At 39.5% G+C, this 20,838-nt stretch overlaps 1 protein-coding gene across 1 annotated transcript in view; it reads left to right on the plus strand.

The window, feature by feature from the left end:
* Positions 1-20,423, plus strand: part of BIN2 (bridging integrator 2) — a 35,635-nt gene extending 15,212 nt beyond the window's left edge. Inside the window, exons 7-13 of the mRNA XM_026714809.2 lie at positions 1,444-1,529; positions 7,821-7,896; positions 10,467-10,549; positions 12,239-13,040; positions 15,663-15,734; positions 15,985-16,080; positions 18,981-20,423. Coding sequence (XP_026570594.1) covers positions 1,444-1,529; positions 7,821-7,896; positions 10,467-10,549; positions 12,239-13,040; positions 15,663-15,734; positions 15,985-16,080; positions 18,981-19,091 — 1,326 coding nt within the window. The 3' untranslated portion in view covers positions 19,092-20,423. The remainder of the gene's footprint in view (positions 1-1,443; positions 1,530-7,820; positions 7,897-10,466; positions 10,550-12,238; positions 13,041-15,662; positions 15,735-15,984; positions 16,081-18,980) is intronic.
* Positions 20,424-20,838: the final 415 nt, after the last annotated feature.

A 20,838-nucleotide genomic window follows, 5' to 3' on the forward strand; every position in this document is an offset into this window, starting at 1 on the left:
AGTGATGTTGAGATGGCCATGCCTACCCTGGCCAAGCCCACCCCGGTCTCCCAAGGTGAAACACAACTCTGATGCAGCCCTCAATAAAATTGAGTTTGACAACCCTGGGCTAAGGGGACAAATGGACTAAGACGTCTACTTTACTCCTGAACCTCCTTCAGAAAGATGTTGAACTGATCCATTTGGGGATTTCAGCCCTGCAGGTGGCCAATGTGCATTCCTATCCTACAAATATTTACATCAAAGGAGACTTTGCCGGTTCCAAAAGAGACATAGATAGATAAGGCCAGAGGAATAGCAGCTAAATGTACAGAGAAAAGGAAACCATCAGCTGTTTTCCTCTACGTTTTAAAAACAAATTCTGTAGGACTTATGGTTTCATTGGTCAGGAATTATCCCTTCAAAATTCAAAGAGGAAAAACAATGGCTAAAGGAGTAATATATAAGCCGAAGTGAGCAACAGAAAGAAAAAACTGCTCTGGCTTCCCTGTGTAGCCTCTGGAGAGAGAGAGAAAGCAACATCTAAGCAGTTTGAGAAAATCCAGAAGGCTGCTTCTGGTAGCAAGCAATGGAGAATAAAGAGCATCTTCTTCTTACTTCTTCTCTAGAACATTCTTTCTCAACTTCAGCAACTTTAAGATGCATGGACTGGGGAATTCTGGGAGTTGGTCCATGCATCTTGAAGTTGCTGAAGTTGAAAAACACTGCTCCAAGTGATTTGTTTTTCCTTATATTTTGGGGGGAAGGAAAAACAGAAAGAACTAAGTGCTGAAGGAAAGTTGAGTAGAGATCAACCTTTCTCCAGCTGATCTCTTCCATGTGTGTTGCCATGGCGCTGTCCAGAACTTCCAGCTCATGTGGTGAAAGTGAGTTCCAGTTCCAGCATATCTGGAAAGCATCAACTTATGGAAAGATAGAATGAAAAAATAGCAAGATGGAGAAAGGCAGCTCAGGGGCTCTACAAATCCCTCTGCTTTTCTGTGCTTGTAGAATGTCAACAAGTCATAGATAGGCTTACACACAGTTAACTTTTTGTGTAAAGAGCATAGCACAAAGAGATAACATGAAGCCACAGTCAGTCCTACATTTTAGAAGTGAGAGGCTCTCAAAAGTTACAGTGATTGCATTTTTTTCCCCATCAAAGAAGAGAAAATTTAAAAAAGTAAATCAATTGTACAACTATAATTCTATTTAATTGTTTAAATTGAATTTTAATTACCATTTAAAGAAATTGTAAAATTAAATTTAATTGTTTTTTTTTAACCTGGCCCACACACATACTTTTCCTGGCTTGGCGCATTTCTTGGAGAATAGCCTCCAGTCTCAAAAAAAAAAGGGTTAGGCATCTCTGCAGAAGACGGTGTAACCGGAATCTGGACTTTTGAATACTTGGCAGCCTTGCCAGTCTGCAGTTTCTGTTTAATTAATATTTGGATTCCACAGGCTGAAGAGGAATTCTATAAAGCCCAAACTGTCTTTGAGGAACTCAATAAAGAACTGCGAGAAGAATTGCCGAACCTTTACAACAGGTAATGCACCCTAAAGATCCAGTTGCAACTGCAGAGGGAGCGCCATTTATAGCATAGTTTTAGGATTAGGTTGCAACCCTACAAGTCTTGACTTTACACAGCTTATCTAGATTGCTAAATTCAGACTTGGGAGATGTCTACTGGATATTTAACCAGCACAGGAGATAGAATCTCTATTACAGCCTTGACTGAAACTATATTAAGAGGCTGATTGCTCTCTGTCAACATGAGAATACAATTAAGCCTTTTGCTGCTGCTTCTGTCTTTTCTCACATTCAGAGGACTCTTTGCTCTGTGCTTCATCTTCCTGGAAGCCAAGTTATTTGGGGTTGTTGACATAGCTAACATTTCTACTCGGAAAACCTTTAGCTCTATTTCCACCATGCCTCTCCTATGAAGAATTGGGGTTGTGATTCAAAGGTCAAATATTCCCCCGTGGGCAACAAAAAGAGTTTCGTTATTCATTCATATTAGGGTGTTCAACCCTGGGAATCTATTTACTGACTATGCAAGAGGCAGCTGAGAAAGGAAAGATGGAAATGTAAAAATGTTACAGGTAGTTCTCAGCTTATGAGCCCCAAATTTCTGTTGCTAAGCAAGACAGTTTTGAAATGAGTTTTGCCCTGTTTTATGACTTTTCTTGCTGCAGTTGTTAAATGAATCCCTACGGTTGTTAAGTAAGAACCACTATTGTTACGTGAATCTGGCTTCCCCATTCACTTTACTTGTCAGAATCTTACAAAAGGTGATCATTGATCCCGGGACACTGCAATTGTCTTAAATATGAGTCAGTTGCCAAGCATCTGAATATTGATCGCATGACCACGGGGATATTGCAAGGGTCGTAAGAGTGAAAAATGGTCATAAGTTACTTTTTTCAGTGTCATTGTAACATTGAACAATCACTTAATGAGTTGTTGTAAGCCAAGGTCTACCTGTACAACATAACTACGGAAAGATGCCACGTAGTAAAAAGTCCAACTCTCAATGAATGGAAGACATTTTTTCAGAGTCAAGGTTGACCTGAAAACAACAGTAGACCATCTTCAAACATGTACAGAATTTGACTCCATGATTAAACTCAGCTCCCCAGCAACTTATTTTAAAACCATGTTGTAATTGTGGGAGCATGTACAGTCTTACAGGTGCTCATATTATTATCTTGTCTTTAAGAATCCTTTTCTCCACTACTTTCTCACATGGAATATATTTAGCCATAGAATGTAGAAGCTGCTCCAAACTATAAAATAGTAGTGAGAGTGAGAAAGAAAAATAAGACTTGGGTGCTTTCCCAGCTGAAGTAATGAAGGTGACCTTCTAGTGGGAATCATAGGAGACCAATCAGACCACAGTCAAAAGACTTTATTTATTTATTTATTTTATTTGTCAATTGCTTACAAGATAATAGGTATAAGTAAAAACATAGTTATGAATACATGAATACATATAAGAAAAATAAAAAAAATAAAAGAAACAATAGGACAGGGATGGTAGGCACGTTGGTGCGCTTATGCACGCCCCCTACAGACCTCTTAGGAAAGGGGTGAGGTCAATAGTAGACAGTCTAAGGTTAAAGTTTTTGGGGTTTGGGGAAGAAACCACAGAGTCAGGTAAAATATTCCAGACATTGACCGCTCTGTTGCTGAAGTCGTATTTCCTGCAATCAAATTTGGTGCGATTAACCTTGAGTTTGTATCTATTGTTTGCTCTTGTGTTGTTATGGTTGAAGCTGAAGTATTTATTGACAGGTAGGACATTGCAATGTATGATTTTATACACTATACTTAGATCGGACCGAAGGCGGCATAGTTCTAGGTTTTCTAGGTCTAGAATTTCGAGTCTGGTGGCATAAGGTATTCTGCAACGAGTAGAGGAGTGGAGAACTCTTCTTGTGAAATATTTCTGGACTTTCTCAACTGTGTTAATATCAGATACGTAATGTGGGTTCCAGACTGATGAGCTGTATTCGAGTATTGGTCTAGCAAATGTTCAGTATGCTCTAGTTATTAGTGTAATTTAGGTTAACAACTCCTTTTTGGCTATGTAGTTACAGTGGGCTCTAGCACTTAGGTCATTTGAGATGAGTACTCCAAGATCCTTGACAGAGTTTGGATTATCAACAAGGTCTTGACTATTCAGCCTGTATTTTATTTTCTGATTTTTTTTGCCAATATATAGGACAGAGCATTTATTTGTTGAGATTTGAAGTTGCCATTTGATTGACCATTCTGATACATAGTCAAGGTCTTTTTGAAGGGTAGCAGTATTGTCTGTGGTGTTGAATAGCTTTACATCATCAGCAAAGAGAACACAGTTGCTCTTGATATGATCACAGAGGTCATTTAGGTAGAGTATGAAAAGAGTTGGTCCTAGAACACTGCCTTGGGGGACACCACTGTTGACAGGTACAGAATTTGATAGGTCGCTCCCAATTTTGACCATTTGTTGTCTGTTTGACAGGAATGCTTCTATCTAGTTATGCAGATGTCCAGAGATACCATAAGATTTTAGTTTTAGGAGTAGTTTGTCATGCACCACTGAATCAAAGGCTTTACAGAAGTCTATGTAGATTGCGTCTATTGCTTTGCCCTGATCGAGTTGTGTAGTCCATATGTTTTTGCAGTGTAAGAGTTGCAGATTACAGGATAGTTTTTTCCTGAAACCAAATTGTTTATTAGAGAGTAGGTTGTTTGTTTCTAAGTGGAGGATGATGGACTGGTTAATAATTGATTCCATGACTTTACAGGTGACGCAGCATAAGGAGATTGGTCTGTAATTTTCAACTAGGCTGGGGTCTCCGTTTCTGAAGATGGGGATGACCGTGGCTTGTGACCATAGTTTTGGCAAGGAGCTGGTCCTGAAAGATTTTTCAAATATTATGCTTAGAAGTTCGGCTATGGCAGTGGGTAGCTTTTTTAAGAAGTAGGCACATATTCTGTCCAGTCCAATAGATAGAGATGGTTTTAGATTGCGTAGATTTTCAATATTGTCTTCTGTAAAATCGATATGTATTAGATCACTGTAGTTGTCTGTGGTTCGACTAGGAAATACTGGGCATGATCCATTGCTGTAACAAATCCATTGCTGTAACAAATACTGAGCCAAAGAATGTGTTAAATAGTTGCACCACTTCTGCCTGACCATCCTGGTCTATTCTTTTTTTTAATTTCTTCTCTAGTATTTGTCTGGCTGTTACTCCTTAACCCTTCAGACGGTCCCAAAGATTGTTTAAACAGAAAAGCATATGTGGCAGAATAAAAGCAGAGAACAAGTTGAACTACCCCAGACTCTGCTGTGAAAGCACATTATAGACTGCGTGAGTTGGGACTGTATTTGGTGCTGGGGATGCACTGAGGCCTAGTGGCCACAGGATGGCAGCATAATCGAGGTGAAGTGAATATTAGTTCTCTGTAGAGGGTGATTAAGAAGGAAACTACTAATGGCTTGTAGAAGAAAAAAGAAGACAACACAACAAACCCAAATTCTTAGGCTGTTCATCTCAACCCAAATTCTCCCATTTATTCCTCTTTTCTCTAACACTGAATTCCTGAAATGCCTGATGTCACCTTATTGGGCACTCTGTTGCCTCTTTCCACCTGCAATCAATGTTGGGGCTCCTCAGGTTAAAATCTCACATTCTGAAAGCCAGTAGGAATGTGTTGGTTCAAGTGTCAAATCTAAAGCAGGTTTAGGTACCAGATAAAAGTTCAAATTTTCACTCAGACTCAAAGTTGGATAGGCAAGTCTAATTTAACCTCACCAAACTGTCGTAAAATGTTATAGTTTCCAGGTATTTTAAGGGGAAAATACAACAGTGACATTTACAAATTGCCCACCCTGCATTCTAAATTAACCTATGGTATTATGTTCAATATACTGTGTATTTGATATTTTGCCATCCAGAGTCTTTGCAGAAAAGCCTTACTGAATGAATGAATGAATGAACAGATGAATGAATGAATGAACAGATGAATGAATGAATGAACAGATGAATGAATGAAAAATAACTAATGGATTGGAACCACACAAAATGTTCGTTCTGCACATAAAACAAATGCAACCAGTAGGCCTTCTCTTGATCCAGTTAAGTGTGGGGTCCTTGGTGCTCTCTGAGCTTATTTTCTTGCAGATGTTTTATTACTCAAACTGGGTAACATCATCAGTGCACTGGTGATGTTACCTAGTTTGGGTAATGAAGCGTCTGCAAGAAAACAGCCAAGCTCAGAGAGCACCAAGGACCCCTCATGTCAACCCTGAGCTACAAATATTCTCCTTTATTAGTAACAGTTAAGTGTGTTGTGCGAACACAGCCATAGAAACTGTTAGGCCATCCCTAGAACAGGCTTAGCAAATGAAGAATGAAAGAACTTCTCCCAAATCAAGAAGGAATGTAAAAAATCATGGGAGTGATGCTGTTCTGCCCATATTGCTTTGCCCATATTGCCTTGCTAACACAATATGCTAACCCTTCAAGGAGACCAGACTTAAAAATCAAAGTTAGGAATACTAAAACTACCTTTTATTATAGGGTTACAGTAATAGAATCTTGCAAGTCTGAAAGCACCTCCCTCCTCCCTACTTTTATCCTCAAGAGAATTAAGGAGGGTCAAGTCTGAGGCATTTTCTCAAATTACATTTTTGCTTTGGTCTCATTTTTTTTTTAACCAGACCTTGGAGGTGGTTCTTCTCTTTTTCCTCAGGTTATTCTTATAGTTCATCATATGTCATCATTCCTTCCGCAAGAATCCTCAAAATTCTTAAGACTAGGCCCCAGTCCTCAAATGTCACAGACTTTAAAGTTAAACGTATCGACATTTTTTGTGGCCTAGATGATTGAGTCTACATTTACATGTAGATCTGGGTATGCCCAATTAGCATGATTTCAATTTTTCCAAATACTCTCACAAAAGGGGTATTCATAGAAACACAAAGAGGAACTGTCATCTTTTGTGTCAAATCCTCTTCGCATCTGATAAGTACAGATGAAAACCCAGGCTTTGTATCTTGTGTTAAACCATCCTTTCCCTGACCATGATTTATTAAATATACTACATTTTAATATAGGATTTTGTGTTTACAAGTAGTCCTGAATTTACAACCATTCATTTAATGACCAAAGTTACAGCACTGAAAAAAGTGACTTATAACTGGCCCTTGCACTTATAACCATTGCAGGATCCCCACAGTCATGTGATCAAACTTTGGGTGCATGTATGTTCTGACCAAGGCTTCCTGAGACAGTAACAATCACATGCTGTTCCCAAAAACCATTTTTTTTTAAATTTCAACGGCTGTGAATTGTATGCATTCACAGCCCGTAATGAGTCCCAAACAGTTTATGAATAGTCCAACAGAAGTCGGACACAGAAGTCGAGCACAAAGTCAACACAGAGCTTCAAATTTTAAATCAACCAGAATGAACAAAGTTGCTTCCTGCAAAGGCCCATGTCCCTTTGCTCCTCCTTTATGTCTTATGGGAGGGGCCAATCATCTCCAAGCCTTACTCCCGAGTCACTCCTTTTGTCTTAACTGTTCTTGCCTTCTGGCAGCTCTGCGCAAGTGCGCACTGGGAACAGGCTCCCCCTGTTCCTCTGCCTCGCTGCTGTCAGATTCTGGAAGCTCTGGAGTCAGCACATAACTCTCAGATGGCCTTGGCCCCATCTCTGTGTCAGACACATATCCCTTGTCTGAGACCTCCCCAGACTCCAGGACTGGCCCATGTTCCTCCCCACTGTCCGATTCTGCTGACAGCTTTGCTGGCCACCGGTGGACCACAAGAATGTATTTGCCACAGCATGTATTTGCATCAGGTTGCAGCATCCTCAGGTCATGTGATCTCCATTTAAGACTTTCCCAATTAACTTACTTAACATTCATGTGATTCACTTAACAACTGCAGTGATTCACCACAGCTGGCCATGACTCATTTAACAACTACCTTGCTTAGCAAAAGAAATTCTGCTTCCAATTGTAATCGTAAGTTGAAGACTACTTATATACTACATGTATCTCCCATAACAATTAAAAATCCCATTCACCCATTGGTGAAAACTAGCACGTTGGGTAAAATATTCTAGCCTAATAGCCATTGAAATACATGAGTTTGCTGGTTAAGAGGTGGGGAGGGAGTGTGGACTGCCAAGTGGCTTATCTGTACTCTGAAGAAGTGTAATTCATGTTTTCTTGCTGTAATAAGTTGTTTGGATCACCAAAAGTTTTTTTTTTCCTCCTCATTGAGTTGCTCAGCTAACTTAACATTGATTTGCTCATTTTGTCTTCGTTCTTTCCTAGTCGAATTGCATGCTATGTCACAATATTCCAGAATATTTCCAATTTGAGAGATATCTTCTACAAGGAAATGAGTAAGGTAAATATGCCGGGGTGGAAAACATATAATTTATTTAGAAAAGACTCCTAATGACTTTTTCCCCACCCGTGCTTGTTTAGAATTCTCCAGAGAATTCTGGGAATTGAAATCCACACATCTTCAAGCTGCCAAGTTTGAGAAATGCTACCTTAGATGATGCAGGTGCAAACCCAGCCAAAGTAAAAGCAATTAAGTGGCTAGAAGCCAGGACAGAGCCAGCTGTAGACCAGACAGTATCCTTATCAATTCATGAGAGGTTTGATTACCTTGACTTTTTAAATTTCACCACTAAGGCGTATTTATCCTGTGCCAAAAGCATGAGATATGAGAGCTAATAAATGAGATCTGATAAATGAACCTTTCCACATTTATCAGCAGACATTTATCAAAACCAGAAAGCCGCCACAGCAGGTTAGTGGGGTGGGGAGGGAATGGGGATTTTGAAGTATCCTTCCCCTGCCATGCCCACCAAGCCATGCCCACCAAGCCATGCCCACCAAGCCATGCCCACCAAGCCACACTCACAGAACTGGTAGTAAAAAAATTTGAATCTCACCACTGATTCATACCTCACATGGTATCTGCTGGGACTCTCTGTATAAATGGAGCATAATATTCCCCCCTCAGTGTGACTATGGGATCCCATGTCAAACTGTAGATCCCATCATGACTGGCTGTAAGCCAAGGGCATATACTGGTCCAATATCTGATTTTAAAAAAATATAAACGATGCTGTGCTTCAATGGTTAGACGGCCTAGAGCCATTGGTATTTGAACATTGATGTTTTTAACAGTTATATTTTATTGTGTTCTACTAATCGAGATGAAATGTTAATATATATTGCTAGTCCATGTATGACACGTCATACGCTAAATAAAATAAATAAATAACGAGATCTGATCAGAATTACCCCCCAATTCTATATACACAAACACCCATTTATAAAGTTTTGTAAATTTCCTGCAAATAACAAATACTGAATCAACTATTCAAGCTGCCTCCTGCCTGCCCAGGTAAAGGCAAGTTCCTTCTACTATATTCTTCCCTCAACAGCTTCAGCTGTTGAAAGGATAGGGGACCAGTCAGCTTCTGCAGGCAGTTCTGTTGATCACACCAATTAAAAGTAAAGGCCTCCTTGAGTGAACCTCAACTCTTAGTGTGTTCGAGAATGTAGAATAGCAATAGCACTTAGACTTATATACTTTATAGTGCTTTATAGCCCTCTCTAAGCGGTTTACAGAGTCAGCATATTGGGTCCTCATTTTACCCATCTCGGAAGGATGGAAGGCTGAGTCAACCTTGGGCCTGGTGGGATTTGAACTGCCAAATTGTAGGCAGCTGGCTGCAGAAGTAGCTTGCAGTACTGCACTCTAACCACTGCGCCACAGAGGATCCATATAGGAAAAACATGCAATTGATTTGTTAATCTGGGATGTTTTAATCTATGACTCAGTGATTTTTTTTTTATAGTCTCCCATCCAAGTATCCATTTGCTCGTACCCTGCCCAACTTTTTTAAGACCAGGCAAAGTTGGCTAAGAACTGCCATGATGTGCAGTAGCCACAGACACTTAGATAAAACCCATTTTCTCCCTCTGTGTCAGCCTTTCCAGGCAGCCCAGACAGGAAACACAACCGCATCAGCTACTCCCTTTTTACTGTAAAGCTATATTAATAGATACATTAATAATAGAATCTTGCAAGTCTGAAAGTACAGTTCTCCTGCCATCTGCTTTACAGTCTGAGAAACTAGGGAGGGTCTGTTCTGAGCTGCTTGCCTCGCCCACTATCCAGTGGCTATGCTATCTCTTATCTCTTAAAGAAGGGATTGGATAACCATTTGTCTGAAGTGGTGTAGGGTTTCCTGCCTAAGCAGGGGATTGGACTAGAAGACCTCCAAGGTCCCTCTGAACTCTGTTATTCTATTCTTATCTGACTTTCCCTAGGCAGCATCTCTTTGCCCTGTCTCCCAAGGTTTTTCTCATATACCATTACATGCTAACTGAGGATGATTCTCAAAGTAGAGATGCTAGATCTCCCAATCAAAAGATACTAGGCAACTCTTCCACATTTCAAACAGATTGAGACAACAGTGTGAAGGCACAACTGGATGATAACGTCCGACGGTTCACCACCACTAGCACTCTGTAAAATACCATGCATGGGGTCCAGGAAAACCATGGACTCTTCTATAGCAATATTGCCCAAGTCTTTCCTTTACACTATTGTAGTTTTCTTCTGTGTGGAAATGTCTGCAGGTTAGCTATGTCCCGCTAAGCCCTGCAAAAGTGGAAGGATGTTATTTGTATGTAATATTCAGAAAATGATATTTCAATTGTTGAGCCACGTGTTCCATTTTCAGTGGGAGAAGGAAGAATTATTATTCAGCCAATGACACCTTGAAGTCCTCATCAAGAATAAATTCAGGAAACAGAGTTAATAAGCTGAATGAGTGACAACAGTAATAATAATAGATAGTGATAATAAAGTTGAAGATTACGATTATGGTGATGTGTCCTTGTGATTGTTGAATATAAATGGTTTTTTCCCCTAATTCTTCCTGCTTCTAGCTTAACCATGACTTGTATGATGTAATGAGCAAGCTGGAGAACCAACATTCCAATAAAGTCTTCATCATTAAGGGGGTCTCCAGGTAAGTGATTTCCTTTTTGCTACAGATATGTTAGGAGTCTGAGTAGCATCCCAGGAATGCTGAGGGGGGGGGAATCTCTTTCCGAGTAGCTATCAAGTGATCTAGCTTGTTTGCTTATGTTATGGATTAGAAGATTTAGAACACATCTTCACTAAAAGAGATTGTTAAGTTTATTTAGAAGAAAATATCCATAAAATCAGGATGTGGTTTTTTAAAATGCAAGTAGCAACTCTAGAGCAGCCAGACAAAAAGCAAACAAACATGGTAGCATTTTGGAGAGGCAACTCATCTTTAGTAAACTTGAAGAAGGAAGGAAGGAAGGAAGGAAGGAAGGAAGGAAGGAAGGAAGGAAGGAGAGGGAGGGAGGAGGAGGAGAGGGGGAGGATGGAGGAGAAGGAAGGAGGAGGAGGGAGGGAGAAATGAAAGGAAGGAAGAAAGCTTTTGCAATAATTTCAATATACAAGTAGCTGATTCTATTCCTTCCGAACCATTACTGCTAAAGGTAAAGCTATTCTGAAGTTCAGTGACCGCTGAAATATTGAGATGGTTTTAGATAGCTTGAAACTAAAAGTAATTAATAATTCCACAGGCTCTTCTTGAATATAACAGTATTTATTCTAGATAATTATCTTCAAAGGAGTCTTTTAATTAGAGCAAGTACTGAATTTTACCTATTGGCAAATTTAAAAACTGTCTTGCTGTACACTATATGTTTGCCATACAAGTGAAAAGGAATCATGCAGTTAAAGGGGCATTGGGACCAGACAGCTGGCCCCTTGCAAAATTCATGCTCTTTTCCTCACGCTCTATTGCATTCTTATACAACCTGTATGAGAATGAAGAGAGAAGTGGTTCCTTCCAGCAATTTTGGTGTGTGTATTGCAGTTGAAGCTCAATTATAGTGACAGGTGGTCGGTTGCGATATCTGGAACCCCATATCCATTTTTCTTCACAATAAGGAACCATTTTCCCTACACTATAGAAAATACTTACAATGTCTATGTAAAGCATGTGTATAGTAAGAGACAGACAATGTGTAACACGTTTTTTAACACCTAGTGGGTAATACAACCTGGAGTGGGGAAAGCCGAAGAATTTCTGATGGTTAGAATTTTACCTGAATGAGTGTCAGTACTGTAAAGAATGCAGCATGTCCCAAGTAGCTGCTTCTCTGAGTTTGCTCGTATTGGTTGTCCCCGAAAGTCCCCTTTTCACTTCCATACTGATTTAGGATGTTGCGAGTGGTTGTCTAATATAATCTGAAGGGCATCGTGAGGTGAGCTTTAATGAGGAATAGCCTTCAAACCACATGTTCTCCCAGCCGACTGAGTCACAAAAATTAAGTCATACAATCATTCAGAACTGGCTGTGTAGTTTTCTGCTGTTTTAAAGTATGTTAATGCTTTTACACTTCTTTTATTTGGCATTTGAAATACCTATATATGGCCTTCATTTGGGTATAAATGGCTAAATAAGGCTTTGATTCTCAAATGGCTTGAGGCTGGAATTCCCCTAATTCATAATTGGAAGGGCAAAGTGAATTTTAGATGAAGATTCTTGGACTTGTAATCTCAACATATACGAAGGCTGCCCGGCTGGGGAATGTTGAACTAATTAAATACTAGATTGTTGGAGGTTGCATATTCAGATATTCTAAGACTGGTTAATGTTTTTTTCCTCACAATGCAGCAACAGAGGCTCTTTGGTTATTTCATCCCCAGTAAGCCCAACCAGCAACTCTTTTCTGCCAGCAGGGAATAGCATAAATGAGCTCTCCACATCTCTCATTGCCCCAAATCAAGAAACAGAAACTATTTCAGCCACCGAGGTGGCATCCACAACTGTATATGATGATGAAGCAAAAGAAGAGGTGACAGAATTGCAAAACAAGGCTGGCCAGGGTGCCGAGTCAGACTCTCAGGCTGGTAGTGAAACAGAAGGCAAAAGCCATGAGACCCAACTGGAAGAGCTTGAGGTTGGTTCCGGCAGGACCCTTGAGGTAGTGGCCAAGAACCTTGCGGCCGAGATTTTATCACAAGCAATGGTTGAAGCTGCTGGCAAAAGGCAAAGCATTTCTAAAGATTCAGAAGATCCTGCACAACAGCCCTTCTTGGAAGAAACCATTGAAGCCAATGATACACCTGGAAAAGAGGATGGTTCTCCACCCCAGGCAAAGGATGAAAGCCCAACTCTACTGAAACACGACCTTCAGCATGCCAAAGAGATCCAGGATGAGATGCAGATTGAGAAAGCTAATGGTCAGGACCACAAAGGATCACCTGAGGAGAGCTCCTGTTGCTCTGAAGATGATCCCCAAGGTCTTCCCTCTTCAACCAAAGATGAAGGAGACTCAGAAGAGGTCCTGTCTGCTGCCGATGAATACGGAGCAGATGAGAGTAGCCAAGGCTGCAGAGATGTAGAAGATGATAACGGTAGCAGTGAAGGAAGCATGGAAGAAATTGAGATTTCCCCCAAGGGTACCAAAGCTCAGGTAAGAGATGAGAAGAAACCTCAGCGACCCCTTTTTGAATTGCTAATTAGACATAGAAAAACAACTAAAGCTAAAATATTCCAATAGGGCACCTAAAATATGTTTTGACACCTCTGCTTTAAATGCAAGATGACATGGTCATTTCCTCCCAGGGCTCCAAAAGCTTATTTATATTTTATTTTATTTTATTATTTATTTTATTATTTAATTTAATTTATTATTTTATTTTATTTTATTATTTTGTTTTATTTTATTTTTTATTTTCCTGTTGGTTAGGAAAGATGTAAGGGATTAAATTCCCTTGGGTCTTCTCCAGCTGTCTAGAAAATTAGATAATCAACAGGTCCTCTGCAGGTTGAATTGCCTTTCTAGCAGAAATCCAGCAAGTTGAAATTTCCCATTCTTTGTATAGCTCTCCTCCCCGGAAATTCTGTCCTCATTCCAGAGGGGAGGATTATGAAAATCTTCTGCCTGGCTTGCTGCTTGGTTATTTGTTTCTTCCTCCTGGTATTCTTACTCAAATGTACTTAAATGGACCCATGTTTAAATTTCTGAATCTCAATATCTATGTGTACTTCCTTCACATACAATGCTGCTCTACAGTGTGCCCTAATCCTTCATTTAAATTACATCATTTAGTCCCTGCATTCTACTCATGAGTTTACTTCTACATTTCAGGAATGCTTACAAAATAATCTTTGTACAGGAATTACCAATAAATATATAGGGATTACCAATATGCATACATTTTCCTCTCAAGGAAATACTTCTGGGTAAAATGTATCATACCAGGATTCAAACTGGATCTTTGGGGGGCATTTTTTGTACTTGTATTAGTAAGTCAAATACAAGAGTACTCCTTTAATTGAAATCTTTAGTCCCTTCTGGTTCCTTCTAGTGTCTCCCTTTCCAGTTTCATCCTGTTTTTTAAAAAGACGATTCAGAACAAAAGCATTTCCAATGCCAATGATTCTACATAATCCCAAATTCTTATTTCAAAGGCACGTGGTTCTTCAGTCTGTAGTTTTCCAAAATCAAAGTTCTAATCACCTTTTTGCTATATGTATGTATGTATGTATGTATGTATGTATGTATGTATATAGATTTTATTATAGAATTCTAATAACTGAAAAGCAGTTAACACACAATTTTCAAAAAGTAATTAGAAAAAAAGCAAGTGTGTTTTTGAAGATGCCAACTGCAGCGTTTTTCACTGAAAACTACTTTGAGTAGTGTGAATTCAAATAGCTCAGTCATTTCATGAGATACATTAACTGCACTAATCAACTACCTGATTAAAAATTATACTGAATCCTTTGATTTTGTTGAAATCATGACAATCTCAACATCTCTCATAAACTGGAGATAAAAGTATCTGCAGAAGGGATCTTTGTATATGCAAGTAAGTTTCCCACTGCAAAAGTTGGCCTTCCAACATAGGAAGTGCAATAGCTGGGAGATGTATCAACAGCCCAAACAGAGTGAGCTGAGTTAGCTAATTCATGCCATTCTCACTCTGTGAGGGAGTAGGTCTATTTCTGCATGCTGATGATGACTAAATTATCAATGCAATTAATATACACACTGCAAAGTCTGACTCTAACAAGAAATTAAACAGCTAGAATCATAAGGGGCTGAAACAAAGGGATTCTAAAGAATTGGAGCTATCCTGTTGGTTTCATTACAGGCATTAGGGTCTTTATTTAGTGAGAAACTTCTATTATAAGAATTAAGTCTTTTTTCACCTCACCTCTAGTTGAATGTAAAAAGCCGCTTTGAATTTTTAAACAGGTATTTTTGGAAGTTTTCTAAGAAAGAAATCTCCTACCTGGAGGAGTCATTCTCTCCTTTCCATTTTCTTCAGGCACAAAGCTGGGATTGCATAATGGCAGGGCTTTTAACTATAATCTGTTGGGTTTACTGGCCTGGTTTATAATGGTAATTCATAATGGATAGCTCCCTGCCTGTAATACTAGGTGAGAATGACCTGAAGGCATGAGGGGAAGAGATGCTGAAAATTATCAGACAAAAGAACATGGAGCACCAGTGGCTTAGCAGTCAGAGAAAGAAACTTAGGAAGGATCCACCCTAATTGATCAGAATGTTAAAAGTGACGGCGGGAGATAAGAGTCTGTTAATGTAACTTTACAATAAAGAATTATCTCATTTCGTTGTGTTTCCTGACTGGTCTACTTGGGAGGTTGACAAAACAGCATAGAAGGCCAAAAGCAACCAGACTACATGGATTAATAGTAGGGGAGACCTTCATATGGATCCTGACGATGGAGATTCTTAGTCATCCAGGTCATGGTTGTCCCAAAGGTGCTTTTTCAAGAGGCAACTGGACTTGAAAAAGTCTTCTTCTGGGCTGAAGAAGCTTCTTGGATGAGAAATGTCTTCAAAGAAAAACCAGAAAGCCAGTTGCCTCTTGAAAAAGCACCTTTGGATCACCTGAATCTTGTTTATCTGTAAAATGTTGAAAGATTTTAATTGTAGAAAGCTGCTACTTCATCACTCCTCAAGGATCTGAAAATCAGAGATCTGATTCCAGATCTCCTTATACCTAGGCAATATCTTTTCCCCTGTCCCTTAAATAACCATATGGTATTTTTTTTGCTTCAGATTATTCCTAGTTTTTTCCCAGATGCTAAAGAAGAGAATGAGAACAAGCTACCCTTGGGGTTCCTTTTCAAGGTAAGACACAGAAATCAAAGAGCTGGCTTTTAGGCTTTCCCAGCTAATAAAAAGCCAGATATGAATTAAGGGAGGGTGTTAATTCCAAGATTTGACCCCTGAGACCATTGTTGATTTTTTTATTTTACTCCAAAATTATTTTTCCAGCCTTTTCTGTAGTATTCAATTTGGAAGTGGGATGGATGGATGAAGAGCTGAGATGCCCATTCTACGCTGCCCTGTTTCATTATTTGCACATTTTATGTTCCAGGCTCAAGCAACTCAAGCTCATGCTTCAGAAGACGACAATCACCTTCAATTTGGAGAAGGAGATATCATACTTGTGATATCAGACAGGCAAGCGGAGGTAACATCTGAGGACTTGCTTGGCATGACAATTTGAAATACATCAGGCAAAGGAAGCTATAATTTAGAGGTTCACCCTTAGTTCACCTATGTCGTACTGAACTATGACTCCCAGAAGATCCAGCTAACATGATCAAATCCCTCTGCAATCTCCTACGTGGGATTGATAGACATATTTATGATATTTATCTGCTATAATGTTTCCCACTCCTTCTCAACCCTTATGAGATTGGATATGCTGAGAATGAGTGCCTGGCCCAAAAGCATCCAATGACCTTCCAGGCCAAATGAAGATTCGGATTTAGGATTTTGTGGACCTCACGTAGCATTCATAACTATCTTTTTTTCTGCCAGCCTGGTGAAACTAAATTCTGAATAATAAACACTATTATGGTCTGTAAAGGTAGTAAACGTATTATCAGCTCTTCCACCAGGTTCTGCTCAAGATGCATCATAATCTATTAATAATCCACTGATTTATCACATTCTGCCTGATTTATCACAACTTCCTATCTAACAGATTCTGACAGCGTCCTGCCTATACCCTCTTGAGTCTGGAAGTTTTATGTTTTTTTCATCAAAGACTGGCAGTCTTGACCCCATAACTCTTGAAAGCAATGAATAGTGACTTGAAATTCATTGTCCTTGGGTCACATGCAACCCTCCAAGGAACTTTCTGCAGCTTATAACAATACTTTCTAGGCACTGAGGGACAGGTGATGCCCATAGCCTTCATATACAAAACAGCTCTATCCTCTCAGAATTCTCCGCTGTAGGGGGCACAAGTGATAACCTCAAAGGACAGGAGGAAGAGTGCTACCAAGGCAAAAGTCAGATAAGAGGGGCTTGAGCCCAAGCCAAAACAATAACTTGAGAAAAATGTCTCAGAAGGAGATGCACGTCTCTACTTACAAGACTCTATTATTATATCTATTACAATAAAAGTAGTCCTGACCTATAGGACATCGGTTTCTTCATCCACCTGATTGGGGATACTACCTGCTGATAGTTTTTGTGGCAAGCATTACTTCTGAGTTGATACCTGAGCTTCTGAGCAGTGGTGACAGGGAGGCAACTCTTGGTCCAGAAAGATGGGCCATGGAACTGGGAGGAAAAGCAGTGGAGCTGAAGAGGAACACCAAATATGTTCACCCTATATGAGGGTCTCCGCCTAGCAAGGAGCAGGGAGGAGAGTGCACACAAGCTAGCTTTTTCTGCTGTGAAAGAAGGTCTCTGTCCAATGGATAGAAAAGAGAAGGGAAAGTCAGTGGGAGAAACAGTAAAGCCAGATCTCTCTGCTCAGAAACAAGAAAGAAGGAAAAGAAAAGCAGAATTTGTGCAGTTCTTGGAAGGACCAATTCCTAGATGATATCACCCAACATGTTGAAAAATATGTAGGATAATATCCGTAATAATATCCTAGTGGAAAATATGATACTGAAAAAAAATACAGCGTGTATCAACCCAGTAACAAAAGCAAATTAAAAACGGGGCCAGCTATAAAATAACAGTCTTGGTAAAAAATAATAATAATAAATAAATGTTTAATATGTTTAACAGTAATACCATTTGCGAGTAACTCATCAGGGACTTTTATATCAAGGTAAAAAAAAGTTTCAGAGTCATAGCCCTTGGCTAATTAACTAGGCCTCAGGCACACTCGTGGTAGTTTTGAGTCTGAAATCCCTGATCTAGAACAGTTCGGGAGGGGCAGCCACTACACTAAACTGCCAAAGAGAGATTAAAGGAAGAACACTTTGGGGAGTTGACTTCTTGGTCCAGTATTGGACTCTGCATAGTATGATGTGATGTATACGTTGCCTTCTCCAAGTCTTGAACCTTGGGCCTTCTCCTCCCTGTAAAGCAGGACCTCCGTTTGACAAAAAGTAAGGTGTAATTTGGAGTCGCCTGTTCTGCAAATGTTCCTGCTGAAAATGCCATGCTGTTTTGAGAGAGTACATAGCTGCTACTGCTGTTGCCATTAGGTTTCAGGTCTACTTCTCTCTCTCTTTGTATGTTTGGGTCTGATATGACTACAGCCCTCCATTAATCATTAACTCTCCCTTTAGCAGAAACAATTCTGAGCAACACTTTCCCCCCCATAAAAGTAGCTATAGATAGTCCTCGACTTAAAACAGTTCGCTTAGTGACCATGGAAGTTACAATGGCACTGAAAACAGTGACATGACTATTTTTTACACTTATGACTATTGCAACATCCCCATGGTCACATGATTTACATTGGGATGCTTGACAGCTGATTCAGATTTATGATGGTTTGCAGTGTCCCGGGGATATGTGATCACCTTTTGGAAAACCTGCTGAGAAGCAAAGTCCATGGAGAAACCAGATTAACTTAACAATGATGTTACTAATTTAACAACTGTAGTGATTCACTTAACAAATGTGGCAAGAAAAGTCGTAAAAAGGGGCAGAGCTCAATTAACAAATGTCTCACTTAACAACATAAACAGTGGGCTCAATTGTGGTTGTAAGTTGAGGACTACCTGTATGGTGTGCATGCATGTGTGTGTATGTATCTATAGGTTAAGGCACCAGGCTAGAAAATGGGAGACCGCGAATTATAGTCCCATCATAGACACAAAGACAGACAGCTGATTTTGGGCTGGTCCCTCTCTCTCAGCCCTTGGAAGGAAGCAAGGGTAAGCCACTTCCAACCGTTGCCAAGAAAACTGCAGGGATTAGCCAACCCTTATAAACATTGCTCTGTTAGCATAATGATGACTATCACTTGTAATGCCCTACACTGAACATCTTTGAAGACTTATTTTCTATGCATAAGGATTCAAGTCACCTTTCCAAATTTCTAAATTATAACGAACAGGAGTGTGCTTATGGAAAAGCTCTGACTGAAGTTTGTTTGCTTGCTTTCTTTTCTAGGAAAAAGGATTTTGGATGGGAGTAAAAGAAAGTGACTGGAAGGAAAACCAAGATATGCTACAGAAAGGCATTTTCCCTCAAGTCCTCATCAGATCGGTCCCTCTGAAATAAGCTCAAAAGCAACAGAATGAAGAAAGAAAGAGAAAGCCGCATTTTCCAAAATCTAGTTTTCTATAATTATTAAATCTTTTTTCCCCTTCAGGCCAATTGCCTCACATCAATATAATACCATGCAGGTGGCAATATTTATGATACATGAACTTTTGAAAAATATGAGTTTCATCTATTATGTCAGAAACTGGCAATCTTTGAAAGAAATTTGTCCTTCTGAGGCAAAGGCCTCAGAACTACTTTTCTAAAATGGAACACCACCATAAAGAGTCCTATTATAGAAAAGCTAGTAACCCCATTTACCCACCCTGACTCCTCAGACAAGTCCTCCATTTCAGCTAGTTGAAAATTCATTGCATTCATGATTCATCTACTAGAAAATAATACAATTAATAATTGCAGTTCAATCATGCTTTTCCGGAATACGTTAAATGATTATTCGGAGAATGGGAAAAGTAAGAAAGATGATTAACTTCTATTCTGTAAGGATGAGAAGGAGGAGAAACTTAAGGAAACTTTTACATGACGAGATTATCATTTTGGATAGGGAAATCACACATTAAAGTTTATATGTAAAATATATTGAACAAAGAAAATATATACTGTATATGAGGAAAAAAGACACTTTCCCCAACATGTGTGTGCTGGGACTTTTCTCCCATTTATGGGGAATCACTTAATTATGCCATTTATCTGTTTGTAGTTTGAAGCAGTTTGTTATGGAAAAATCTTACTGCTTTATTTTGTTTTTTGTATATATGAATCTCTTATCAGGAGCTGGCATTATGCAGTAAAATAGAGGATATTTATACAATCCTTTTGAATCCTGGAACTGCCTTCCATGCTCAACAGCTTCTGAACTCTTCCCTGTTTTTCCAAGATTATCCATTTTATCATGTTGTCAAGCACATTATATTCTGTTTTCTCTTATTTTAGACCAGTGGCCCCCAACCTTTTGGGTACCAGGGCCTGGTTCCGTGGAGAGAGGTTTTTCCATGGACTGGATGCCTGTTTGCATGGCCCTGATGCCAGTCCACGAACCAGGGGTTATGGACCCATTTTAGACTATTGTTTTAACTAGAAATGCCTGGTTCTGGATACCTACAAATGAGGCATTAGGATTACAGCTCTCAACTGTTGCTTGTTTGAAGCATTTTATTATGATCATTTATTATGATGGTAATCATTAATCGACCTATCTCCTCCAGCTCAATCACTTGGACAGCTTTCGAGAGGTATTGTAAATATATCTGTACCTATAGTAGTTAATACAAACATAATTCGTTTCTGCCTAACACATAATAAAACATGTCTGCATTTCAAATTCAAAAATGTGCATCTGATTCCTTCGACCTGGTGCTCTGTTATATCTTTGGAGGTGTAATTCCTTGCTGACTTGAAGAAAAACTAATTTGGGGAAGATTGATCTCATCTATTGAACATTCTGAAGCAATTTTTGTGTGTGCAGAACTGCCAAATGGTCCCCAAAACATTAGCAGCTCACTACTTTGTATATTCTGCTGACTATAAATTAAATAACTTCAGGGGGGGAAAGGGTGGTTTGGGGCTACATAAGCTATACTGGCCTACCAGAATCTTCCATCCTCCAACCTCATCTTTAATTTTGGCAACATCAGCAGCTTTGAATAAAGTGCTTCCAGCTGAACCAAACTGTCCTGCCTTATTAGTAAGTGACACAAGAACATTATGGGCCTTGTCTCTCTCCCTCTCCCTCCTTCCCTCCCTC

The sequence above is a fragment of the Pseudonaja textilis genome, chromosome 2 (assembly GCF_049901715.1).
Source record: "Pseudonaja textilis isolate UNSWEBS1 chromosome 2, rPseTex1.2, whole genome shotgun sequence".
Classification (NCBI taxonomy): Eukaryota; Metazoa; Chordata; class Lepidosauria; order Squamata; family Elapidae; genus Pseudonaja; species Pseudonaja textilis.